The 25,873-nt window shown below is 37.8% G+C and overlaps 1 protein-coding gene across 1 annotated transcript; it reads left to right on the top strand.

The window, feature by feature from the left end:
* The first annotated feature begins 14,576 nt into the window (after positions 1–14,576).
* LOC147474683 (uncharacterized) lies at positions 14,577–15,509 on the top strand. Its single transcript, XM_086585158.1, has one exon. It carries the CDS (start codon positions 14,577–14,579, stop codon positions 15,507–15,509), a length of 933 nt encoding a protein of 310 aa, XP_086441284.1.
* Positions 15,510–25,873: the final 10,364 nt, after the last annotated feature.

Here is a 25,873-nt window from a genome sequence, read left to right as displayed (position 1 = left end):
AGTAAGGAATGGAAAAAATGAGAATGTGGGTTTAGCATAAAACTCATTTGTGGCATGGGTTGGTATTATCACACATCTAAAAATGAAGATATCGGGTGACACTTTAGGTAGTAGTTTCTTATTAGGAGAGTTTAGAAAATCATGAAGCACAGGAGAAACAAGAGGGTCAAGTGCAAACTCAAGGTTCCTTTGAAAAGGTTGAGGGCAGGGAACATTGATGGAAGGTGAATGAGTGATAGGATAATGCGAGGTGGGTGAATGGTGCTCAGTTAGAGCTCTCAGGTCTATATCATCAAAAGTTTTTAGATATGCAAGACATTCTTCAATAGGTGGGTTAGAAGAATCACTAGGATAGTAGGTGAAAAATTCTTCATCTACCATGGCGTCAATGTTAGAACTTCTGAAGGAAAGAAATTGGTGCATCTGATTATCAGGAAATGTGTTGTCGAAATAATCTTAAGCTAAGCTCTCGATCATGCTAACCTCTCCATCGACAGTTGTATCTGGGAACTGTTGCATCGTTTTAAAAACATTTACCTCAACAAAAAGATGGCCAAAGGATAAGGACATCGAACCATCGCGACAGTTTATGAGCGCGTTGGCTGTAGCCAAGAAGGGACGCCCTAAAATGATAGGAACAGAGTCGTTATCGACTTCTGTGTCGAGGATCATGAAGTCAGCCGGATAGTAGAAATCCTGAACCTTAACAAGCATGTTTTCAACAACACCCTTAGGATACTTAATAGACTGATCAACTAATTGCAACGTCATTTTAGTAGGTTACATCTCTTGTAGACCTATTTGTTTATAGAGATAATAAGGGAGTAAGTTAACACTCGCCCCCAGGTCTAATAGAGCAGTTGTCATGTGAATATCCCTTAAGGTGCATTGTACAGTAAGACGCCCAGGGTCCTTGTACTTAACAATTCCATTATGTTTGGATAAAGTTGGAAACTGTTAAGTTAAAAATGCGTATTTAGGAATATTTGTTTTACACCTAGTAGTGCACAACTCTTTTAGAAACTTAGCATGTTGTGGTAACTTTTTAATAGCTTTGAGAAAAGGTAGGTTTATCGTTAGATTTTTAAAAACTTCCCTAATCTCATCAAAATTTGTATCCTTGTTTAACATGGCTAATCTCTGGGAAAACAGTGATTTCTCTCTATATTTAGCATATGGATCAACAATATGTTTAACCTTGGCCTTTTGTTTCTTAGGTTGTGGTTTAACTGGTACCTCTATAGGGGTAGGATCTTCAGTTTCCAGTTTGGTATCTAGTAAGTTTTCATTTGTTATGACAACTGGTGGTGTAACAACGGGCATAGTTACGGCGTTAGCAACCACTTTCCCATAACGGAGAGTGGTGATAGCATTTAACTCACCTGCGTTTCCATTTTCATTACTAGTATTACCATTTACCTCAAAGGCTGTGTTTGGTGTTTTAGGATTAGGTATAGCTTGACTTGGAAACACACCTTTTGGTTGTACTTTCTCTTGGGTTAACTGCTGTAAGGAAAGTTGGATGGACTGTAAAATCTATTGTTGGGTTTGCATAAAGGCGTCAAAACGATCTGGTTGTGGAGGAGTGGTTGTTACAGGAACTATCTCACGTTGATTATTAGCGGGTGGGTTGTGATAGTTATTATTAACCGGAACGATACCTCTATTATCATTATAATTATTATTGTTGTAATTATTATAATTATCTTGTCCTTGTCCTTGTCGTGGTGGAGCTTGGTTGTAATTGTTCGCTGGCCTAATATTTTGGTTATTAAACCCTGGAGGTGTAACTTGTTGATTATTTCGCCAACCGAAGTTGGTGTTTTGTCGCCAAGGTGCATTAGGTTTGCTATTAATGGAACAAACATTGTCCGGCTGTGCAGATGGATGTTCATAGACTAGAGGACAATAGGAGTATGGATGCGCATGACTCAAATAGAAATTACATGGAATAGAGTTGACATTCATGACAGGGTAGGCTTTTGTTGAACAAAAATAGCTTCTACCTTTTTAGTGAGGGATTTAATTAAAGTTTTAAGCTCAGGATCAGATTTAATCTCAAACATACCGGCAGCCTTAACTGTTGAAGAAGAACTAGCGGAGCGGGGGATATCGTCACTACCCCCCCAGTTATTATTACACTTTGTTTGATCTTTTAAAAACCTATAAGCCTCTGAGGCTCTTTTACTAACGAAACTACCCCCATTCATTATATCAAGAACTTCTTTATGATGGTGTAAAAGCCCCTTGAAAATAGCATGAACTAACGTGTCTTTCGTAAGGTTATGATGTGGACACTCTATAAAAAAGATTAGTGAAACGATTCCAGACCTCTGAAAAGGATTCATGAGGATTCTGGCAGAAAAAATGAATCTTATAAAGCATTTCATCTGTCTGCAGTGGTGGGTAAAACTGTTCCATAAACAATTGAACAAGTTTGGCCCATGAGTCCATAGAATTAGGCGCTTGGGTAGTTAACCAAGACGCCGCCTTGTCGGATAGGGTGAAAGGAAATACCCTCAGTTTAATTTGTTTCGCACCTACCGTAGGATGATGGAATGTGGTAAGAACTTGTTCAATCCTACGCATATGCTCATGGTCTAAACCATGAAAAACTGGTAACAAATTTAATATATTCGGGGGAATTTGGAAATCCCCCACTGGGTCTGCAAGAACGACGCAAGACTTAGGGCTATCGTTTAGGGCTTTGTAAAAGTCAAAAGAGAGGAGTCTCTCTTTTTTCAGCCATTGATTCAGGTGTAGTGTGTGGTATACTAGATAGGTGTGTGTGTTGACGTTCATGATAGATTACGTTAGTCATTTTTTTCTTACCTGACCTTAATCTTATGCAAGGCTAAGTTCAATGTTAAAGAAACACGACAACAGTTAAAACAACCCTGATATGCTAGAATAAATCCTCTAACATGAGAGGCGAGGAGTGGAAGAAGGAGTACCTGAATGTCTCCTTACTACGCGTTTGAATAGCGTCTTGTATACTCGATTTCAGTGTATTCAAGAAATATCAACACTGAATAACTTGAAGAAATGAAAGTTTGAACTAACCCGTGAAAGTGGGCTTATTCAGAATAGGGCGCGTGGCGTGCTTGGAATTAGCCTAACCAGGGTGCGAGGGGGGCTCTCGCCTTGGACGATGTCCAGGCACTTTGGCGTGGGGGCGCGCTTCAAATTTGTCTGAAACGGGCGTGGGGCGCGCATAATGTATTCCTACGAAAAAAATTAGTTTATGAACTAGACAAACACAGATAGAACCAAACAAGGGTGGGTGGGTTTAATGGGATTTTGGTAGGATTAACAATACTAAAGGAAATGAATTTAAACAAAACTAAGACGGTAGCGGCGCCATTTTATAAACATAAAAACTATAGTTTTACCTACTCTTAACTAGTTATGCTATGAATAAGTAAAACTAAATGAAGTGTTTACATTATATGATCAAAGTTCTACTCTCGTGAATGAGAATATAATTGGAGTAGAGAATTCGTTCCACTCCTAGTTCGTTTAAACGTAAGATTTCCTATTTAATTAATTCTAACAAAAATCGATGAGAGTAATGAAATGAAATTATGCTAAGACGGTGATTTAACTAATTTAGATGTTATGATTTAAACTACGGCAATTCAATACTAGATGTGAATATGGGAAGGAAATAGGGGAATTTGATTCCACCTTGATTCGACTTAATAAACTAGCATAGAATTTGTTGTAATCCCAATCTTTACATTTTCACGTAAAGGTTGGGTATTCTAATCCCTAATTATTCATGGAAATCTCTACCAACTAATAATTAGCATATGAAACAATTAAACCTATTCTCATGGTGAACTAATTACTTTCGAGAGTGGAATATATTATCACAACTATATCTACACTTACACAATCAAGTTTTCATCAAAGCTTCCTCAAACCCCTCTAATGGAGGTTTTAGCTTTGATTCATCAAACTATCATTAATAAATAAATAAGAAGAAGACATCCTTGAAGAAATATAAAATTACTTTATTAAATCTAATGAAAAAGAGTCTAATGATTCAAAACTGTTTAAAAACTAAGTACTGACTAATTAATTAAGCCTAATCTAAATTTATGGATAACTAACTATATATCAAGAGTGATGCCTTAGTCCTCTTTATATAGAAGAGAGCTAGGTCTACAAATTTGTGCATGGGCTTTGGAGCCATGTTTTGGGCCATAAAATCGAGCCCAAAACTTGATTACTTCAGTCCAAAAGTGGTTTCTCTGTTGGAGATTACTGCAATAGCCTTCTCTTCCACTTCTGCTCCTCTGATTGGGTCAAGGTTTAGACCATTAGAAAGCTCTTTCCGAGCCAGTCGTTTTGACATATGGTAGGCCCAATTCCGAGGTCTGAATCTAGAGATACGGCTTTCAAAATTTATGCTGACTTTTATGCGCTATTTCTCTCTGTGTTGACTTTGACTTTTCAGCTTTGACCGGGCTTTAAAAAGGCTTTTTCTCCTTGAATCTTGGCCTTTAAACATAGAACTTCTTAGCAACCAACCTCTGCTCCTTTATCTCGCACAAAGGACACATTTCTACACATAATTGACTCCAATGTCTGAAATACATAAAAGCACGTAAAAAACACTAACTCCTATTTATTAATCACATAATTGGTCTAAAAGTAATATTGTTAAGGGGTTAAAACTACAGTTTTGGGCACTTATCAACTAGGTTCGACCTAATATGCAAGGCTCGGGGCATGGTTATGGTAGGTCCGGATTTATAATTTCTTTTGTGCAACTTCGTATACGACGTACCCGTTTTCCTCAAGGGTTTGAGTTACAACCCGTTAAGAAAAACGTGGGGCATTTGTGTGTTCATATTTTAGCAAATAGATATGTAACACATGGCAGGATCTTCTTAAAGCTCGGATATGGTCTTGGTGTGGGTAGAAAGTACCAGAACACACTTCAAGTTCAAATCCTCTCACTTCCTAGGTCCGGAAGTGAAACAAGAAGAGGAGGTTCGTAGGCTTTGGAACTAACCAACTCCTAACTATGAACTCCAAATCTAGAACTCAACTACTAGGTTCGGAGCAGGTTTGTAGGCTTTGGAACTAGTTGGAGTAGTAGATTTGTATAACCAACTCCTAACTATGAACTGCAAATCCAGAGCTCAACTACCAGGCTCGGATCTCTAACTACTACTCCGAACCTAAACATGTTTTTTTGTTGTTTAAGTCAATAAGAGAGACCTATTTGACTTGGGAAACATGGGGCTTCTAGAAGAGTTAGGATGAGACTTAACAAGAGACGGTCTCCAAGTTAAACATTAATTGGGAAACCTCATATATTCTTATTAATATAATAGTTGAACTACGGTTTGAGTTTGATTCCTCTTCGCAAGATACATAGACAGCCATTAAAGAACGTGGTTCAACTCATCATCTTCTAGATCTCTTATTCTTCTTGATACATTATTTCTCATTGTTCTTTGATCATCAACAAATATTTGTATTTCTAGATTTTGAAAAATCATCACACATATATGGTTTAGCAAGTTTTCCTATGTTCTTCTCAATGACATTTGGAGCAACAAAAAAAAAAAACAAACAAATATCAAACTCCACAATAAGGAATGTAAGTAAAGACCACGTCGATGTCAACCATAAAGATTCCGCAATTACAGATTCAATCTCTACCTCAAAAAATTGTCATGAAGTTTGACAGTATGACCTATGGGTGTGCATAAAACCAGCTGAACCAACAAAACCGACCGAACCAAACCGAACCGGTTGATTTCGGGTCGGTTATATTTATGAGTCGGTTTTGTTCGGTTAAGTATATTTGAAAACCGATAGGGTTTGTTCGGTCATCGGTTTAGTCCCAAACCCGAACCGACCAGATATATATAATAAATATTAAAAAATATATATTTAATTGATTTAATTTAAAAGTATATAAAAACCAGTTGGTTCGGGTCGGTTAACATCGGTTAAACCATAACCCAATCAGTTCAGTTCGGGTATTGATTCAGCTGGAAACTAATTTGGTTCGGTTTAGTTCGGTTAATATAATACAGCCGGTTCGGTTCGGTTTTAAAAAAGTATAAACCTATAGGGTCGGTTCGGTTGTCTATTTAGACACAAATCAACCCAAACCGACCCGTGAACACCGCTACGCTAATCTTTACACAACCAAGATTTTGATTCGTGATACGTGAACAAGGCTCAATTTGTTCACACTATCATCTATTATCCACCCTCAATGTCTCATTCCATTCACAGAATGAGCAGGAATATTATATATTGATTTGTTTTTTTTCCCCAAATAAGCTAAGGTTAGGCAGACCCCTACCTGTATTAATTCAATGTTTCCTTATATATACTTTTCCACTTGCATCCTCATTTACAATGTTTTGTAAAGCAATATCTAAAGGATTAGCAAAGTACACAATATTTAACTCATGATTATGGACTAACCCAGCTAAGTAATCAGCTACCCTATTCACTTCCCTAAAGACATGTGAGAAGGTTATGTACCTAAAAGTGCTTTTTTTTCCTTTCAATAGCAGCTACCATATCCTCTATAGTACCATGGGGGTTTCTCCAGCTTGTTAATGGCATTTATGGCTCTCATGGAATCTGATTCCACTTCCACCTCAGAAAAACCTTCCAAAAAACATATCTCCAAGCAAACATCAATAGTCTCTAGTTCTTGAAAAATCATTGATCTGTGACCTCCACCCCCGCCCCCCCATGACTTGGATCATTGTTGTTCAAAGCCCCATCCACATTTGCTTTAATTCTATTTCCCATTGGAGGAGTCCAAGCGCACTGAGTTTCCACCTGTTGCTTGAACTGAGTGGATATGTTAAGCCTAAGGAAAAGATTTCTAACCTTGTCAGTGTCTTTGACATCCGGTCTTAAGACTTGTAAGTAATTCCTTAAGTCTCATACCATCTTGTTAAACAAAGTCTCTGCTGGTTTAGAAACTTGGCGGAACTTCCTGTCATTCCTTTCCTTCCATATGCAATTAACCGATACACAAATGAATACTTTAAGTATCTCACCAACTTCTGCTATTTTGCATAGCCTCAACAGGGAAGTCCATTCTTGATTCACATTACTGCTGTCCAAAGAGATGCCCAACAAACTTTTTACTCTTGAGAAGAAGTCTTTAGAGTATTGACACTCAAAAAAGAGGTGGGCAGAGAATTCTCTACTAGAGCTGCAAAGACTGTAGACAGACTGTGTAATTATTTTCTTTCGCACTAACCTATCTTGTGTGGGAATACTATTTGAAAATAGCTGCCACATGGTGAAGGAGTGACGTGGCATCACCCATCTTCCCCAGACCATACTACATCATTTTTTCTTCTCTCGTTCTGGTGACAACACTGCATATGCACTGCTGGAGGAAAAAAGCCCACTATGATGTGGTGTCCAGACTACGAAAATCAATCTCAATATGCTAATTTATCTCCACTGTCATTATGCTTCCCTTCAGTGTTGAAGATTATAACCCTTGCACTTCATCATTCCACCTACCATCCGTCATGAGAACACTCACTTTAGAGTTGAGGGGAAAATTCCAAGCAGCCACAGCCTCTACATCTTGGATCAGTGGAGATTGAGCACACCATATGTCATGCCATAGGAGAGTATTTTCCCTGTTTGCTATTGAATACTTGATAAACTTCTTTGCAACCACTCTAGTTGTTAAAATATTCCTCCAAGTCCACGAGCAGTCTTTTGGTATACTCATGGTCCAGAAAAACTTTTCCCTAATATGTTGCTTCCAAGTCCAATCAACCCAAATGGTGTCCTCTCTTGTCACCAGTTTGAAAATAAGCCCACAATATGCTCCTGAATTCCACCTTTGTAAATTCATCACTCCTAAACCACCCTCTTCTTTGGGAAGACAGACTGTACTCCAACATGCTTGGTGATGTCCTTTCTTCATTGTTGTACCAGTCTATAGAAATTGTGCACATATCTTTTCCACTTGTTCAATAACAGTTACTGGGAGAATGAAGGTTCTCGACCAATAAGTGTGGAAAGAAATAAGGACTGAGTTAATCAACTGCAATCTACCTGCATGGGAGAGCAACTTTGATTTCCAGTTTGTAATCTTCTTAGTGATCTTCTCAACAAGTGGTTTTCATTCCCTTATACCCAATCTGGCAGAGATGAGTGGGAGGCCTAGATATCTCACCGGAGGTTTAACAAGTTCCACTCCCAAGAGAGTTGCCAAAGCTTGAGCATCTTGATGATTTAACCCTCCGGCTAATAAAGAAGTTTTGTGCTTGTTGATATTTAGCCCCATAGCTTCTCCAAAAGTTTTTAGGCACTCTTTAATAGCATTCACAGAAGCATAATCACCCTTACAAAACAAAAGAACATCATCCGCAAAAGCTAGATGTGACAGTCTCACTCTGTTACATTTTGCATGAAAAGAGATGTCTTTGTTGTTAATGTTCTGCATTATAACAACACCGATAATTTTCATCACTAGAACAAATAGATAGGGTGATAAAGGATTGCCTTGCCATATACCTCTCTTGCCTACAAAAAACCCCTCCGGAGCACCATTGATCATGACTGAGAAAGAAGGGGTTGCAATGCACATCTCTATCCATTTAACCATTGAAGGAGGGAAATTAAAGACCTTGATCATAGCTAAGATAGCCTCCCAACTTACTGTGTCATATGCTTTCTTTATATCCAGTTTGATTGAACATCTAGGTGTGCCATGCTTCCTATCATAACCTCAAAGAAGTTTATGAGATAGCAAAATGTTGTCTTGGATCGATCTGCCAGGAATAAAAGCTGATTGATTAGCTTGAACAATGTCATTAATGACGAGTTTTATTCTGTTAGCTATAACCTTTGAGATGCATTTGTAAATGGTATTACATAAGGCTATAGGTCTAAAGTCTTCAACCTTTGAGGGGTTGTTAACTTTGGGGATGAGACAAATGAATGTAGCATTAACACCTCTAGGAAACTTAAAAAATTTAAATGCATTAAGGATAGCATATGTGAAATCATGGCCAACTGTTTCCCAATAACTTCTGAAAAAGAAAGGAGTGAAATCATCCGGCTCAGGAGCTGCATTCTCTTTCAACCCAAACAGAGCTTCCTTAATTTTTGCAGTTGTAATATCAGAATCTAGAAGGAGTTTCATGTCAGGTGAGATGATAGCTTTAACCTAAAGATTGTTGCAAAACTCCATACCATAAATCTCCCCTGCTTCAGAACCCAGAATCTCAGTATAATACTCCACAAAAGCTTTTATGATCTCAGCCCGTCCAATTACGGTAGCACCATCTGCATTCTATAAACACCATATACCACTCTTAGCTTTCTTTTCATCTAACGATTTGAAGAAAAATGTAGTGCACTTGTCCCCATCTCTAGCCCATAAATCATCTTGTTTGCTCTTGATCTCAGTCACTTCTACTCTTGCCAAATCACTCTATTTTTGAAGAGCTTCATTTTCTTTTTGACCCACCACCAAATCCCAAGGGTTAGCTTGCAATTTCCTTTGCACATCATACAACACTTCCCTAGCTTGCTCAACTCTTCCATGAATATCTGAGAACTGAGATCTAGCCCATGGTTTAATTCTGTCCTTTTGAAGCTTTAGTTTTTGCATAAGGACATACATTGGGTTCGAAAACAATTGTACTTTCCAGACCTCTTGCAACATGTTTTGGAACTCTTTTTGTTCTACCCAATAATCCTTGAATTTAAAAGGCAGAGCTTTACTTTCATAGTCATACCAAAAAAGAAGGATTGGTGAATGATCTGAGACCCCATGGGGTAAAAACTCTGCCTTTGAATAAGGGTATACGTCAGTCCATAAGCTGTTGACTAAGCATCGATCAATCTTGGTTTGAATTCTGCTCTTACCTTCTACCTTGTTATTCCAAGTGCAAAAGAACCCATTAAAACTCAGGTCAGATAACCCTGACATTTGTAAACATTCCACAAAATCCTCGGCTTCTCTTGGGTGCATAGGGCTTCCCCCCATCCTTTCCTCAGCTTTAGTTATGTTGTTAAAATCACCAACTACAGACCAAGAAAGCAGAACTGCACTTTGTATGACATTTAGATCCCACCAGAGAGCTTGCCTGAGGACTTTGGAGTTTCTAGCATACACCACTGTAAGCAAAAGGACTTCATTGGTAGGCTTGAAAGTAACTTGACAGTGTATAAACTAATCGGAGTCCTGTAACTTCACAATACTTATCAGGTAAGAGTCCCAGCATATCTAAATTATTCCAGATGGATCCTTACCATAGTTATTAGTATGTTCCCACTGCGGGCAACAAATACTTCTTATATATTCATACTTGTCCTGCCTCACTTTGGTCTCAAGTAAGCAAAAAACATTAAGCTTTTTATTGACTCTTACTTTACTTATCTCCCTTTCTTTCTTAATGTCATTAGTGCCTTTGACATTCCAAAAACACATTGATGTAATCATCTGTGATTTCTATTCTTGGAGCCTTTTGGTTTGCCCCTTCCCTTTTTTCCACTGCTTTGATTATTGGCTGTTGCTTCTTGATGTTTTTTTTTGGATTGCTTACTTGTTGCACTACAGATTTTACCTGATCTTGTAACACCACCATTGTGCACCATTGGTGTAGCTGATTCAGCTTCAGTGTTTTCATTATCTACACCTTTGGGCATCATTGGTGTATCTGGTTCAGTTTCAGTGTTTCCATTCTCTACAACTTGATCATGAAAAAATTGAATCTCCTCTATATCCGATATTTCATCCTCTTCAGTGATGTCTGATAGCAAATGAAACCTACTATCCTCCATATTAAAGGCCATAGCCATTTCCTGTTCCAATATAGCATTAATGCTTAGATTAAGATCATGAATGACTAGAGATTGCTCCTCAACTATTGATGTGTTCTGTAGTTGTGCATTCCATACAACAATGTCATTACTTCCATTTTCTGCCTCTATTTGCACTGCCCTACTATTAGGATATCTAATCAGCACCTCTTCAGGCTAGCAATAAGTAGCAGGTTCCTGACCATTTATAGAAGGAGCTGATCCTTCTTCATACAGTTGTTGAGTGTTTGTAACTGTGTCCCTACTTACTTCAGCATTGGCTGCTGCAACAGTGGCTGATTCAGGATGTATTGTAGAATTTACAGGTCTCCTTCTTTGGCTTTTAGAAAGTTTTATATTGTTTTCTTGTTTTTGAAGCTCTTGTGTTATCGATTCCTTTCCTCTGTCCGAAGTTTGATTCTGTGCTGCGTTTACTACCTGTTGGGGAGCTAGCGCTGGCTCATTATTTTTGGAAACCTGCCTACACTTTGAGACTAGGTGCCCCACAATTTTGTACTGGTTGCAAAACTTAGGAAAATTTCCTGTTTGAACTTTTTGCCAAAACTCTATACCTAGTTCCGGCACTTCAACAAATATCTACTCTGGTATTGGCTTGGACAGGTCAATATCCACAAGTACACTAGCATAGTATCCATTAGTGCATTCCAAAGAGTTCATATCTACGCGAATAGGGCAACCAAACCCTCTGCCCATACTCATTAGTATGTCCACCTCCCAATATTCGAACGACAACCCTGGGAACTTGACCCAAACAAGACCAGAGGTTTGTCTGTGGGTATCGATGTTGAAGTTCGGCGTTCATCTTATAAATCTGACCATTTTCCCCTGCAGCTGCCAAGGCCCCCCATAAAGGATTTTATTAAAGTCACCTTCATTATCCAGACGAAAGATCACATATGCTTTTCCCAAAGGTGACAGCTTTAGGCTTCCTATTAGACCCCAAACAGTGTTGACTTCCGATCTGAGAGAGTCTAAATTCAGAGCTTTTGAATCCATATGAGCAATAAGAGCAAACTTACATGCTTCTATTCCTCTTTCTATCGAGCTTAAATGGATCTTTATAGCTGGCTTATCATCTTTCTTTGACGGCAAAGGTAGAGTTGAAACATCAACAGTCTGTTTCATTCTTCTTTTAGCAATGGTCGCATAAGATTCTCTAGTGGAACTAGATTCCACTCTATTCCTGATTTCCCCTTGTCTTGATGATTCAACACCATTTCCACCTGGGAAGCCAGCTTGATGTCTATCACTGCTAAAACCAAATGGTACCGAAGCCATGGAAGCAGACTAAACTAAAAACGAGATAAATAACATAAACAGATGAGAATGAGAAAAAAGGTGGAGGAAGATAGAGAAGTTGCTTTTATCGGATTTGATTACACTAAAGAACTCTCATTGTAGACAGTGAAGGATTTTACTAATAGTGCAACCAAAAGACAGAAGGAAGATTAACCCTTTTCCAAACTCAGCACTATTCACAGTGGAGGATTTCACTGGAAAGGTAAATGTCATGAAGATAGGAGAGGAAAAATGGTATTCCGTTTTTGAACTCACCACTAATAGCGGTGAGGATTTTTTGAGTTGTACTGATATAAAATGCAATACAATATAACAAACATCAATCTAAATCTTTGCAGTCTAAGAAATCACCAAGGATGAATTTCAATAGAAAGATTTTTGAAATATTTAACTCCAGAGATGTACTTTCACAAATTCCTCACAGTAATACTTCAAAAACCAATCTACACTTCTTCCTCAAGTAGAAATTCTCCCGAAAAACAAACAATGTGCAATTGTGGTGGCCAAATATCATGTATTGGCAATATTCTAAGTATTTAACTAATCATCTAATGCAGGTAATAAAGCAGATATATCAATATAAGAGCAAGTCCAATAGAGAGCTGCTAAAAGGTGCCACTTAAGCTTTTTTGGCAGGTTTAGCTAGGCAAGTCAAATTTTCCATGTGAAAATTGAAAAACAGTTCCAATGGGGTTTTAAAAAGTTGGAGTGCCAAATTGATACGGACGGCAGAAAGTCTGCCATCTGTCTAATATTTTCGTAACTTAAGTTGAAAGTTAAAGCACAGACGGCAGATAGTGTGTCGTCCGTCAAAATTTAACATACAGATGGTAGAAACTCTGCCATCCGTCTCCGGGAACATAATTATGGGAGCTGCTAGACAAGACCCAAAATTTGGTTGGGTTTATCACAATAGCCATATTTAGGACCCTTCTAGCAGCCCCATTGGAATGACATTTTGGTGTTTGGGGTGCTATATGGCCCTTTAGCAGCCTATATAGCACCCCATTGGACTTGCTCTAAGTTGCAGGTAGAAGAGAAAGGAAATGGATAAAGCTATTTGACAAAACCAATGTGCTCAACAACTATAAAAAGAGAAAGTGTACTAGAGGAGGATCCCCAATTCAGTCTTCCACATAAGGGAGAGTATATATATGTTAAGGGTATATAAATTACTCTCTACTTGACCATGCATGGTTTTATTTAATTCAAATCTGAACTGTTTTTCGGCATTCGTTTTTCACCCTTCCACGTGATTTTGCTTTTGTTGGGATGTTCATTCCTATATTTCAGGGGTTTTATTTAAATTTATACCGTTCAAACAAACAACAATTGAGTGTTAATTTTAGACAAACAACTAGGTTTTGGACCCGGGCATACGCCCGGCCTCTATCCAATATTATACATACTGAAATAGACTTTAAAAATTATCTTTGTTCATTGTTATTATTATTATTCTCATAAAATTTCATCATCATTTTATTATTTATTTATTTATTACATAATATTTATAACATACTAAAATTAATTATACAACTTATTTATATTTATTTATCTATTAGAAAATATTTAAAAAATAATGATATTTACTATACAACTTTAAAACATACCAATATTTATTATTGCTGAAGAAGCAGAAAGGCAAGCCCAGATGACCTATCAGCAGATAGGGAGGAGTTGACAAATAGCAATGCCAATGAGGAAGGAGAAACACGGAACCCAGATAGTGGAACTGAGACTGAACAAAGTGCTGTGACGCTGCCAGTAATAGAGGAGGTGGTGAGTACTGAGGTTAGTATAGAGAACATCATAGGGATCAGAACAGTGGTAGCTATGAGCACAGAGGCAGTCAAACATGGTGAAGCTGTAGGAGAGACTGAGCTTAGTGGGGTTTTGAATAGAGAAAGAAGAGATGAGGATTGTGAGATGGACTAGGGGGTTCAGACAAGGGCAGAAAATGAATATGAGCAAGTTACAGAGATACCAGTATCGGCAAGTGGTATAGAAAATGAACAGGAGCAGTTTAGAGTGGAAACAAATGAAAACAAGGTGAATAATTCAGAGGTGGTAGTGGGAGAATATGAAAATGCCTTAGTGCCTTATGAGGAGATCTCACAAGGTATTGAACTAGGTACAAGGTTTAACCCTCTGATGTGTTATGAGGAGGAACACGATGAATACAATAAAATTAGTGAAAGCACAAGGCTGGGGGAGCTGTCTGACGTAGTAGTGTATGAAGAAGAGATGGAATACTTCAAAGATAGAAATCTGATTCCTTTGTCTGAAGAGCCTCAAACGCCCGCTAAAGGTGGAGTTGTGACTCGTAGTCAAGGTAAACAGAACCAATCAGCCAGTGGAAAAAAACAGCAAGGAAGTAAAAATAGGGGGAGACCCAAGGGATCAAAGAACAAAAAACATCATCACTAATGATAGGTCCTATATGTGTATGGAATGTGAGAGGAGCGAATGACCTTTTGAAAGCAAAGGAAATAAATAAGGTGAGAGTTGAAAAGAAGTTATGTTTGTTTGGGATACTTGAAACAAAAGTGAAAAAGGAGAAGTATGACAGCATAAGAATCATTTGCTGTCCTACATGGGAGCATGAAAACAATTATGAGAAAGCTGGGTCAGGTAGAATCTGGGTATGCTGGGATCCTTTTGTGGTAAAGGTAAATAAAATAGATATGACTGAGCAATTCATTCATTGCAGGGTTGAATTCCTACCAAAGGCGGAAGAGTTTTTCCTTACAGTGGTGTATGCGAGCAATTCTTTTCAGGAGAGGTTAGCATTGTGGAAAGATGTGATAAGGTTACAGAGCTCAATCACAAAACCTTGGTGTGTAGCGGGAGATTTTAATAACATCAGAACAGCGAACGAAAGAACAGGGGGTGAACTTATGCATCCTAAAGAAGCCCAGGATTTTATTCTCTGTCTTCAGAATGCCGAGTTAACTGATATCAATTCTAGTGGATTCTTTTACACTTGGTGGAATAAATCTGTGGGTGCGGCAAGCATTATGTCAAGAATAGATAGATGCTTAGTAAATAGTTTGTGGATGCATAAATATCCTAATTCAGGGGCAGAATTCTTACCTCAGGGAGTTTCCGACCACTCCCCTATGCTTCTCACATGGAATGATTTCAGCCGGTCCCCGACTCCTTTTAGATTTTGTAACTTTTGGGTTTATCAACTGGAGTTTAATAATATCCTAGAAGAAGTTTGGAATACAAGAATATATGCTAATCCCATGTATGTTCTAATCTACAAACTCAAGATGCTAAAGGAGAGGATCAGACCTTGGGCTAGGAGAAACTTCTCAAATTTACATGAGAAAGTTATAACTGCAAGGCTGCGTTAAGTGATGCATAGATTCACCTACAGAATAATCCATCGGATGTGGGTCTGGGATTGTGTGAAAAACAGGCAATGCAGAGATATATTGATCTTGCAAGAGCGGAAGCAATAGATTTGGCCCAGAGGGCTGAAGCTCAATGGATGACAGAAGGGGATAGGTGTTCGAGCTTTTTCTTTAACTTATTGAAAGAAAAGGCAGCCAGGAAGGGTATATGGGCAATAGCGAATGATAGGGGTGAAACAGTGCATGGACAGGCAAAAATAACACAGAGCATAGTGAATTACTTCACTCAGATGTTGGGTATTGCAGCACCACCGGTGAGTGATAGAGAATTTTTCACGGGGCTGAATGTCAGAGATAGTGTTGGCTCAGGTATGAGTACGATGTTGGAAGCTGAGGTGAGTGCCACAGAAATCAGGGAAGCCTTGTTTGAGATGGATAACAATAAGGTGCCAGGACCAGATGGGTATAACCCATTCTTCTTCAAATTTTGTTGGGATACAGTAGGGGTGGATGTTGTGAATGCCATCAAAAATGTCTTTAGAACAAACAAAATGCCCAGGGGAACAAATGCTACATTTCTATGTCTGATTCCAAAAGTGGCTTCGCCAGCTAAAGTGGAAGATTTCAGACCGATTGCTCTGTGTAATACGATTTACAAATGTGTTTCAAAAGTCATCACCAACAGATTGAAGATGGTGATACCAGAGCTAGTACACGACAATCAGTCAGCGTTCATCCTAGAGAGATCTATACAGGATAACATCCTTTTATCCCATGAAGTTTTGAGAGGATACGAAAGAAGACATGGAACTCCAAGATGCTCTATAAAACTGGACATAAGGAAGGCCTATGATATGGTGAGTTGGCAGGCCATCTTGTACATGATGGATAGATTTTAGTTCCCGCACAAGCTGAAAAAGTGGATTCAGTTATGCATTAGCACACCTTATTATTCTGTCCTCATAAATGGCGCGCCTGAAGGTTTTTTCCCCGGAGGTAGAGGGTTAAGGCAAGGAGATCCCATGTCTCCATATTTGTTTGTGCTAATAATGGAAGTTCTTGGCTGCCTAATCAGAGAGAGTGTGGAAAATAAGCTGATCCAATTCCATTCTAAATGCAAAAGGAGTAAACTCATGCATCTGGCTTTTGCGGATGATGTACTTATCTTCTGTAAAGGGGAAGTGAATTCCATATATGCACTCAGACAATGTTTGGGGGACTTTAGCACGACTCTTGGGCTCTGAGATAAATTCTTGAAAGACTACTATCATGACTGGTGCTATGGGACAACAGGATAGCTTGGATTTGGCTCAGATTCTAGGTATTGAACTCGTCACCCCTCCAGTGAGATATCTAGGATTTCCTCTCATATCAGCTAGGCTTGGAATCAGAGACTGTCAACCACTGATAGATAAGATCACAAGCAGAATCAAGGATTGGAAAGCAAAACTGCTATCTGATAATAGTAAAATGAATAACTTTACCTACGAAATAAAGCGATGAACTTTAAACGCAAGTAAAACTAAACTTAATCTTATCGGTCTATATTTATCAAAGATTCTACTCTCAAGTCTATGAGATATAGTGGAGTAGAGTGATTCGTTCCACTCCTAGTCCTTCCGCATGCTGTGTTCTCACGTGTTCGTACTCTCTACTTAAAATCTAATGAGAGATTTACGAAAAAGGCAACTAGACTACGATGCAACTACCCACGAATTGCAACTAGTCGACGATGGGAATAACTAAGGGAATGCTACGTTGATTTGATGATAAGGAGTTAGAGGGAAATTGATTCCACCTTAACTCGACTTAATCCTATTAACTACAAATTGTCGTAATCCGAATTGAACTGCTTCGCAGAACAATTGGTTCTTCCTAATCCCTAATTACACATGGCATTTCTACCAATTAATAACTAGCATGTGAACGATTAAACCCATTCTCATGGTGAACTAAACGTTTCTAGAGTGGAAAGGAAATTACGACGAATCTACGTTAATCGGAATCAAGCTTTCATCAAGGCTTCTCAACCCCCTCTAATGGAGGTTTAGCCGAGAATCATTACGCAATCATTTCCGATTACTTTTAAACTAAACATGATATAAAGAATTGAAATTTACTTAATTAAACAATAATAAAATCTAATTTAATGACTCAAATGAAATAAGGACAGGAATTGAAATTAGATCTAGAAATGGAAATGACAAAATCGAAATTGATAAAAATACTACTTTATTGATCTAATCAAAATGAAGAACAAGATTCAAAGGTTTAATCTAATACAATAATTGAAATGGAACTAAACTTAATTAATCTACATGAAAAACTAGATCTAGAAGCTATTTTAATGGCTACTTTCTATTCTAAGCTACCTTTATTTTCTAACCTAAAAATCTACTATTCTCTACTAAAAAATCTACCTTTTTCTAACCTAAAAATCTACCATTAACAAAGAATTAAGCTTTTGTTTTTATACTTTCAGATCCAAAAATCATGCATGGGCTTGGAGCCATGTTTTGGGCCAGAGAATCAGGCCCAAAACCCAAATCTTTCAGTCCAAAAAGGCCTCTTCAGCTGCAGTTGGCTTCAACAAAGTTTCCGTCCACTTTCGCTCCTCTGATTGGGTCAAGACTTAGACCATTGGAAAGCTCTTTCTGAGCCGGTCGTTTTGACATAAGGTAGGCCCCATTCCGAGGTCTGAGTCCAATGATATGTCCTTCGGAAGTTCTGCTGACTTTGTGTGCTGTTTCGGCCCGCGTCGACTTTTCAGCTTTTGACCGGGCTTTTAGAAAGGCTTTGTCTTCTCGAAACTTGGCCTTTAATCACAGAACTCCTTAGTAACCGACCTTTGCTCCTTTATCTCGCTAAAGTGGCACATTTCTTCACATAATGAACTTTGAAGCCTGAAATGCATAAAAACACGTAATCAGTGTTAACTCTTAATTATTACTCACATAATTGGTCTAAAAGTATGACTGTTAAAGGGTTAAAACTACAGTTTTGGGCTCTTATCACTATCTCATGCAGGTAGATTGCAACTCATATTATTAGTGCTTGGCTCATTACATGTTTATTGGGCCAGAACATTCATCCTGCCAAAAATAGTTCTAGAACAAGTTGAAAAAATTTGTGCGACTTTTCTGTGGAGTGGAACTGATACAAAGAGATGTGTGCACCAAGCGAGCCTAAGAACCACATGCAAGACAAAGGAAGAAGGGGGTCTGGGGATCATGAATATGGAAGTATGGAACAAAGGTGCCTACTGCGGTTTGGTCTTCAAAGTAGTGGCGAAGGAAAGCAGTATCTGGGTTGACTGGGTATGGAAGAACTTTTTGGCCCATAAATACTTGTGGACGATGACAGTCCCGCAAGACTGCTCATGGTCATGGCGGAACATTCTATAGAGCAGAAAAGAAGCGAGCGAGCTTATTCTTTACTCGATCTCCAATGGAAGAGATACGTTAGTATGGCATGATCTATGGTGTCAAAGTAGCCCTCTATTGTTCAATGCGCAGGCAGTTGCTGAAATTCATCTTCCACTAAATGCCACAGTGGATCAACTCTTATCAGAAGGTGAGTGGAACGAAGTGGTACAGAATATCCAATGTAATAGGCTACGAGAGGATATCTTGAGTACACGTATCAACAAGCATCTAGATCAAGATCGAGTGGTGTGGAAACCTCATCAGAGTGGGAAATTCACGTTGAGAAGTGCATATGAAGCCTTGAGGGCTAAAGATGAAAAAGTTAGATGGCAGAGAGTTGTGTGGGGCAGATTGGTTATACCAAGACACTCCTTTACGACCTGGCAGCTGTTTTCTAATAGCTAATCAATGCAAGATAGGCTGGTGCACAAAAAAATCCTCTCTTTCTCCTCCTGTTGCTTGTGCAACCAAAGTAGAGAATTTTCAAATCATCTCTACTTTGAATGCGCGTATTCGCGAGAGATCATCGATGGCATAAAATCAGTCCTGGGTATTATGACGGATGATAGAAGCTCAAATAGGGAGTGGTCATCGCTGCTGCGGTTATGTAGAGGATCCAACTTAGTGGCATATATTTATAAGGTCTATATATGCGCGGTAGTTGATGGGATATGGAAAGAAAGGAATGGGAGACGTTTCAAGAGTAGGGAGAGACCAGCAAAAGTGGTCTTGAGGAAAATCATCAGAGATACAAAGATGTATGTTCAGACGCAAGCAGCTGAGATTGAAGATTCGCTGGAAGCTAGACAGCTTTGTCAGACACTAGGAATTCAGGTAAAGTTCAGAGAAAGGAAGAGGCGAGAGTGCAATTGGATCCCACCGGAGGAAGGAAAGGTGAAGCTAAATGCAGATGGTGCATTGACGGTTGAGGGGTCCGGCCATGGAGGTATTATCAGGAACAGTCAAGGAGAGGTGGTAGCAGCCTATACGGGAAGCGGTGATGTGCAAGCTGTACTCTACCAGGAGCTGAAAGCAATTGCGATTGGACTCGAGCTATGCTATGATCTAGGATATAAAAAGGTGGAAGTTGAAACTGATTCCCTTACAACAGTGAATATCATCACAAAAATTGCAAAACCACCATGGACTTGTTCGAATTTGGAAGCCTTGATATCAAAGCATGCTGCAAAATTCAGATACTGCTCTTTTACGCATATGTTCAGGGAAGCTAACAAACTGGCAGACTTGCTTACAGGGATTAAGACTTCTGTCTGTAATGACTTAGTAATGTTTACTCCTCCCCTAGATAGAGAATTGTATAGACTCATAGAGGAGGATGCTATAGGTACGATCTATGTAAGACTTGGTTGATTTATACAGGTGAGGGTCAGCCTAACCCTAGCTTATTTAAAAAAAAAAAAAATATTTATTATTTATTATACAACTTATTTTTTGCTCAATTTTTGTTACTAAGTATTATCAATTTTTTTTTGGGTTACTATTTTACTAAGTATTTTATTGGGCTTATTGAGTGAGCAAAGCGAACAATTTTGGGCCGCATTTTTTCGAGTTAGCCCAGATGTCATTTGACGCGGTTTTCGTTTGACTGTCCGCAAAGCTCCTTAAACTCTTGTCTCTTCCAGCTCTCATGCCTTTTTCCTCACTCTCATGCACACATGTTTCTTGAGCCAGAGATGAGTCACATTAATGAGCATGAAAGTCATTAAAATTTGAAACATGTGTGCATGATCTCTCATTTAATTGAATTGCGTTATTCTAACTTCAACATGTCGGTTTACAAATAAATTTAACCATTGGAAATGATTTTTTCAGAGATCATTATCATTGAATTGTGCACACTCAAATTCAGATCCAAATAGATAGTGTCTAAGAAATGGTTGTTGAAAAAGCCTATACCATAAATCCTTCTTATTAATTTCCAAATTTAAATGTGTTTTGTGGTTGAGGATTAAGTTGGCTATAATAATAAGATACATGAAGTTCCCCCTTCCGAATGGGAATTGTAAGTTTTATGAAAATGTGGGTAGGATTGCAGGAGATTGAACCAATAACTCCTGATTGCAGCATTGGTTTTAACCGAGCAATATTCTGAAAGCTTACTATAGTCTTGATTGCTTTGGTTGTGACCAATACTCAAAAAACTTACTACACATCAATGCGAACGTTTTTGACAAATGTGAGCGTTAGCTACAGATACTCTGGTCAAACTTCAAAGTAATGTATAATATAAATAATAAATAGTGCGTCTCTGTTCAACTATATATACGGATTGGCTTGATGGCTAGTACTCTTCATAGCCATACTTGCTACCTAGTCCTTCTGACAGATCGACATGTTTTGGTAGATATGGTGTGGTTCATACATATGGTTAGTCTCCTTTTTGTTAACTTACGATTCTACTTATGATCATGACTTTTGAGTAGTTAGCTGCTTCTGTAATTTTGTCATCATTAAAATAGTTGTAAAGACCTGATGGCTATTCTCTGCCCTTACCTGGGCCACCTGCCTCTGAAGGTGGAATATATGCCTACCTAGCACTCAAATAAAGGAAATAAATGAACCCCCCCCCCCATGGCCCAACGCAACCCCATTTTCCAGCTACATGTAGGCAACCAATTTCCTCTATTTAAGAAAATATTATACATTACAATATGGTATAGGAAATCAAGCTAGAAATAAAATTAATGCATATAAACTTGAAAATATTAGCACTGAACATAGTTGTTAATCATATATGAAATTTAAACTAAAACTTAAAGACGGATTCAATCATGACAAACTTTCATAAATGAGAAGCATTGAACCTCAGTATTAATTGTGATGCTTTCCTTTTCCTTATTCTCAAATCCTTGTTCTTGTCTTTGCTGCTAATATCTTTCCAACTTATTTTCTCCTTTTCCTTCATCTCTTTAAATATTGCCTTGAGCTCAAAGACCTTGTCTTTGTTTTCTTTTTCTTCAATTATACAATCTAGCATAACGTTTTTGATGGTGTCAAGCTAAATTTGTTTTTCTTCAACTTCTTTTCTTTTCTTCAAGAGTTCTTTGAAATTAAAGTCTCCAATTTTTATTTCATATTCATCTGTTATAAATTTTATTGGATTAAAAGCAGCCGAATCTTGTGCCTTTTCTAAAGAATATGCAGGGCATCTAGAGAATTCTTTGACTATGACGTCTTTATTGTTAAAGAATATGTCTTTTGGTACCTGTACTATTACATTGCTGATGAATCGTTTGTTCTCTATTTTTGTGTTGTACATCGGATCTTGCTGAACATCAAGTTTTGCTTATAGAATTTCCTTTAGCAACTTATTTTTACATAAGTTGTAATTTTTGTACTCTATGACCCTGCAATATAATTTTGTATATACGAAAACATAATTAAATATATGAAACTCGTAAGAATAGATATTTGGATTAAATTGAATTCTTTGCTATATATGCAAACAATATTGAGGAAGACAAGAAGAATTGTTTACCTTAACCATTTGTTTACTATGTGATAAGCACCAAAAAGTGTATTATGAAACCCCATTGAGACATATAAATTTGGTTAATTATGTGTTTAATAATCATAAAATAAATATATTTTCATACTTTTGATGGTATTCACAGTAAACATGGAAATATTATTTAAACCTGCGATAAAGCATGATGAACGACATATATATTCTTCCAAATCCGCACAGAAGCATCAAACTTCCGAAGCTCCTACCTCTTGAACCAGGACTCCGAATGCGACAAGTGAGCTGCTCAGACAATCAGGGCGATGAACTCTACGCATAGGCGGGAAGTTGTAAAATTTCCCAAAGACCGGACTGCCACTGGACTGCACATATGACCCACTATGCGGGCCCGCAAGATTAGATGAGTCATCAATCATGGAGCATGTCAAGACAAAAATGACAAATTATTGGTGCAAAGTTGACACCTTGCATGTAATTAATTAGATTAGGTGTTAATAGTGAAAAAAAGGCAAGGTGTCACTTTGTTTTAATGTGGTGGATAAAAATGAAGTAAATGTGGTTTGATGTTTCACATGGGAGGTAATGAGATGTCTCTCAAATGGAGAAGAAAACAAAACAAGGGGGGCACTCCATTTACTCCCTTGACTTCTTTTCCTTACCTTGTATTATTTTAGTTCCTTAGCCATTTTTTTAGTTTTTAGTTTTTAGTTTGGTAAGAAAGCTTGTAATAGTTTTTAATGGAGGAAACTTTGGTTTTCTTCTAGTTGGAAATAAAAAAAAATCAAGTGAGTTTAGATAGTTAGTTTTCTTTTTCCTCTTTCTCTCTCTCTTTTTGTATTTCTAACTAGTAATCCTTTGTCCCAAGGATCATGAGCTAACTTCCCTTTAGGGGAGTTAATCCAACTCATGTGAGGGAAAATATTTGTTGTTGGGTTGGTAAGTTGTTTAGGAAGAACAACTAGACCTACATCGTATCCCAAAATGATAGTTGGTGTAGTGTCTAGTTAGGAATCAAAGTGATGAGCTTAGAGATAAGTCATTGCTTGGTTCCACTTGCTAACATGTATGAGCTTAGAGATGAGCCATACATGCTAGGGATCAAGTTTTCTTCCATTATGGCTTGTCTATGAGTCTAGGAAGAATCAAATGAACCTATTCAAATCAACATCAAAAAGTTAGTTTCACATGAGGAGGATTGGCTCTCCACCTTTTCTTTAGCAATTTGTATTTTGTCTTAGTTTCATGATTTCTAATCTTAATGTTTTTCTTTAATGTTTGTGTAGGAAAGAAACTTAGTATTTGTATTAACTTACTCACTAGTTCCCTAAGAGTAAAAACCAAATTGTAGCTGCTCCTCTAAAGGCATAGGACTTGTGCTACAGATTGGAAGTTGTATCAAGGGGGAACCCCCACTCTCTTCCTTTCTTCCTTTTCGTTCTTTCTTGTGTTTTTTTTGTTATTTTCGTATTTTGTCTCGAAAACAACCTGTTTGCTCACGGATTTTTGGCTGTACTTCCAGGTACCAAAAGTTAGGACTGGGAAAGTACACTTCTGATAACTCTAAGGGTGTTGTGAAAAGTTGAACTGATTGTGACATCATTGACACGTGTGCGCGGTATTGGACACGCGTCCGCCGGTTTAACCCGCGTCCGCGGGTGTATTTGTTTTGTTGGTGCTCATAATTTACCTCCAGCATCCCCTGATCTATCTTGATCCATATCCAGGCCTAAATCTCTGGACCTATAACTAAAAATTCGACTATTCTTTTGGGATTAATCACGTCGATGATTTGAAACGTCTGTTTCATTTCTTTGGCGGACTAGCGGGAAGCTACAAGTTCCAAAGTTTAATTATTATTATTTTTTATTTTGTTGCATGAATGCCATGTACGTAGTTATTATAAATTAGTTTATGGATTATTATTTACGTCTTAGGCTAGAAATATGCATGAATCATGTTAATACGCCCGTAAATATTTATATGCGATTAAGTGGGTATGAATTGCATATTAATGTATATGTACATACCAATGGTACTGTTTTGCATGGTTATCTATATTTATATGTATAAGTTTATATTATTGCATGTTTAGTATTTCTACGATATCATTACGGTATTGTCTAATAAGTCGATTTTGTCAAGAAAGAGGCGAACATTCCAACGAGGGTTAAAATCTGAGTTGGGTAAGTTGTTTCTAAATCCTACGGGGTAAATCTGCTCTCTATATGACACTCGCAATCTCAATGAGTATTGTCGAAATCGAATTATTATACAATACAAGAGTCGTATTTTAGTTTATGTATAATACCTTGCATGTTTAGTTTTGTCGTATTTATCTGCATACGTATACTATATTTGCATGCTAATGTATTTAGATACGTATGAGTGATTCAATTTGCCTGTTACTGTTGATATATGTTTACGTAATATCGATTTACAAATTAATGTACATATACGTATTACTGATGTATATTTGCCTGTACGTATGGAAGTATTTATCGATGACACAAGCTTGCCTATTCGTATAGATATACATATGAGTAGAGTATCTTCACATGCTACTCCACCTAGTATTGTATGAGTAGATCGTATTTGCATGTTTGTATTTTCACCCTTGCATAAATCTTAAAAAAAAAAAAAAAAAAATTAAATTAAATTAAAATTAATACCGACTTTGCATAAATTTTAATTCCATAAATCTTAATCATATTCCAACGGTGTCTAGGAAACTTGAAAGATTGAGGTTACTTAATTAGAACTGTGCTAGCATGGAAAGCCTCCCTCATATCTTTCTTGTGACCTGGCTGTTGGTTTATGCACACGTATTCCTAGCTTTATTGCTATGTTAGCAGCAGCTTAGGCCTACGTTGATTCAACTCTAATGCTTAAAGATAATAATAAAATCCGAGTACTACTAAATTCCTTCTGTAAATTAGATCTAATTTTATGCTTGCATGAGATTAAGGTCTGGTTCCACTAAAGAAATCGAACATACCTATCGTCGAAAAAAATACGATAAGCAATTGCGTAAGTTCTCACCTAAAAATTATTCTTCTTCTGTTAATTACCTTCATCACGATCCTTCGTCGCCATTAACTTCTGTCGTTATGGCTGACGATCCTCCACTAGCTGAGAAACCCCCCCGGACTTCTATCTTTGCATTCTGGGGAAGGACCTTCTTCCCGCATCAAACTTGAGGACATTGTCGGTGATTTTGTTTCCGCCAAACGTTTTAGTTTGTTACCTATATATCATGGTTTGGATCACGAAAAACCTTACAATCATCTTCGTAGGGCTGCAACAAGTGGCCACAACATTTCACCATCCAAGTGATCTAAGGAACAACTCTTGCTTCGGTTGTTTCCATTCACTTTAGCGGAGAAAGCGTCAATTTAAGTTAGCGGGGACAACAGCCACAATCCATAGACACATGGAATAAATTAGTTCAAGCT

Source organism: Coptis chinensis, chromosome 9 (assembly GCF_015680905.1).
Source record: "Coptis chinensis isolate HL-2020 chromosome 9, ASM1568090v1, whole genome shotgun sequence".
In the NCBI taxonomy this organism is placed as follows: Eukaryota; Viridiplantae; Streptophyta; class Magnoliopsida; order Ranunculales; family Ranunculaceae; genus Coptis; species Coptis chinensis.
Note: the sequence above shows the minus strand (reverse complement) of the source record. Positions and strands in the feature narration are given on the sequence as shown.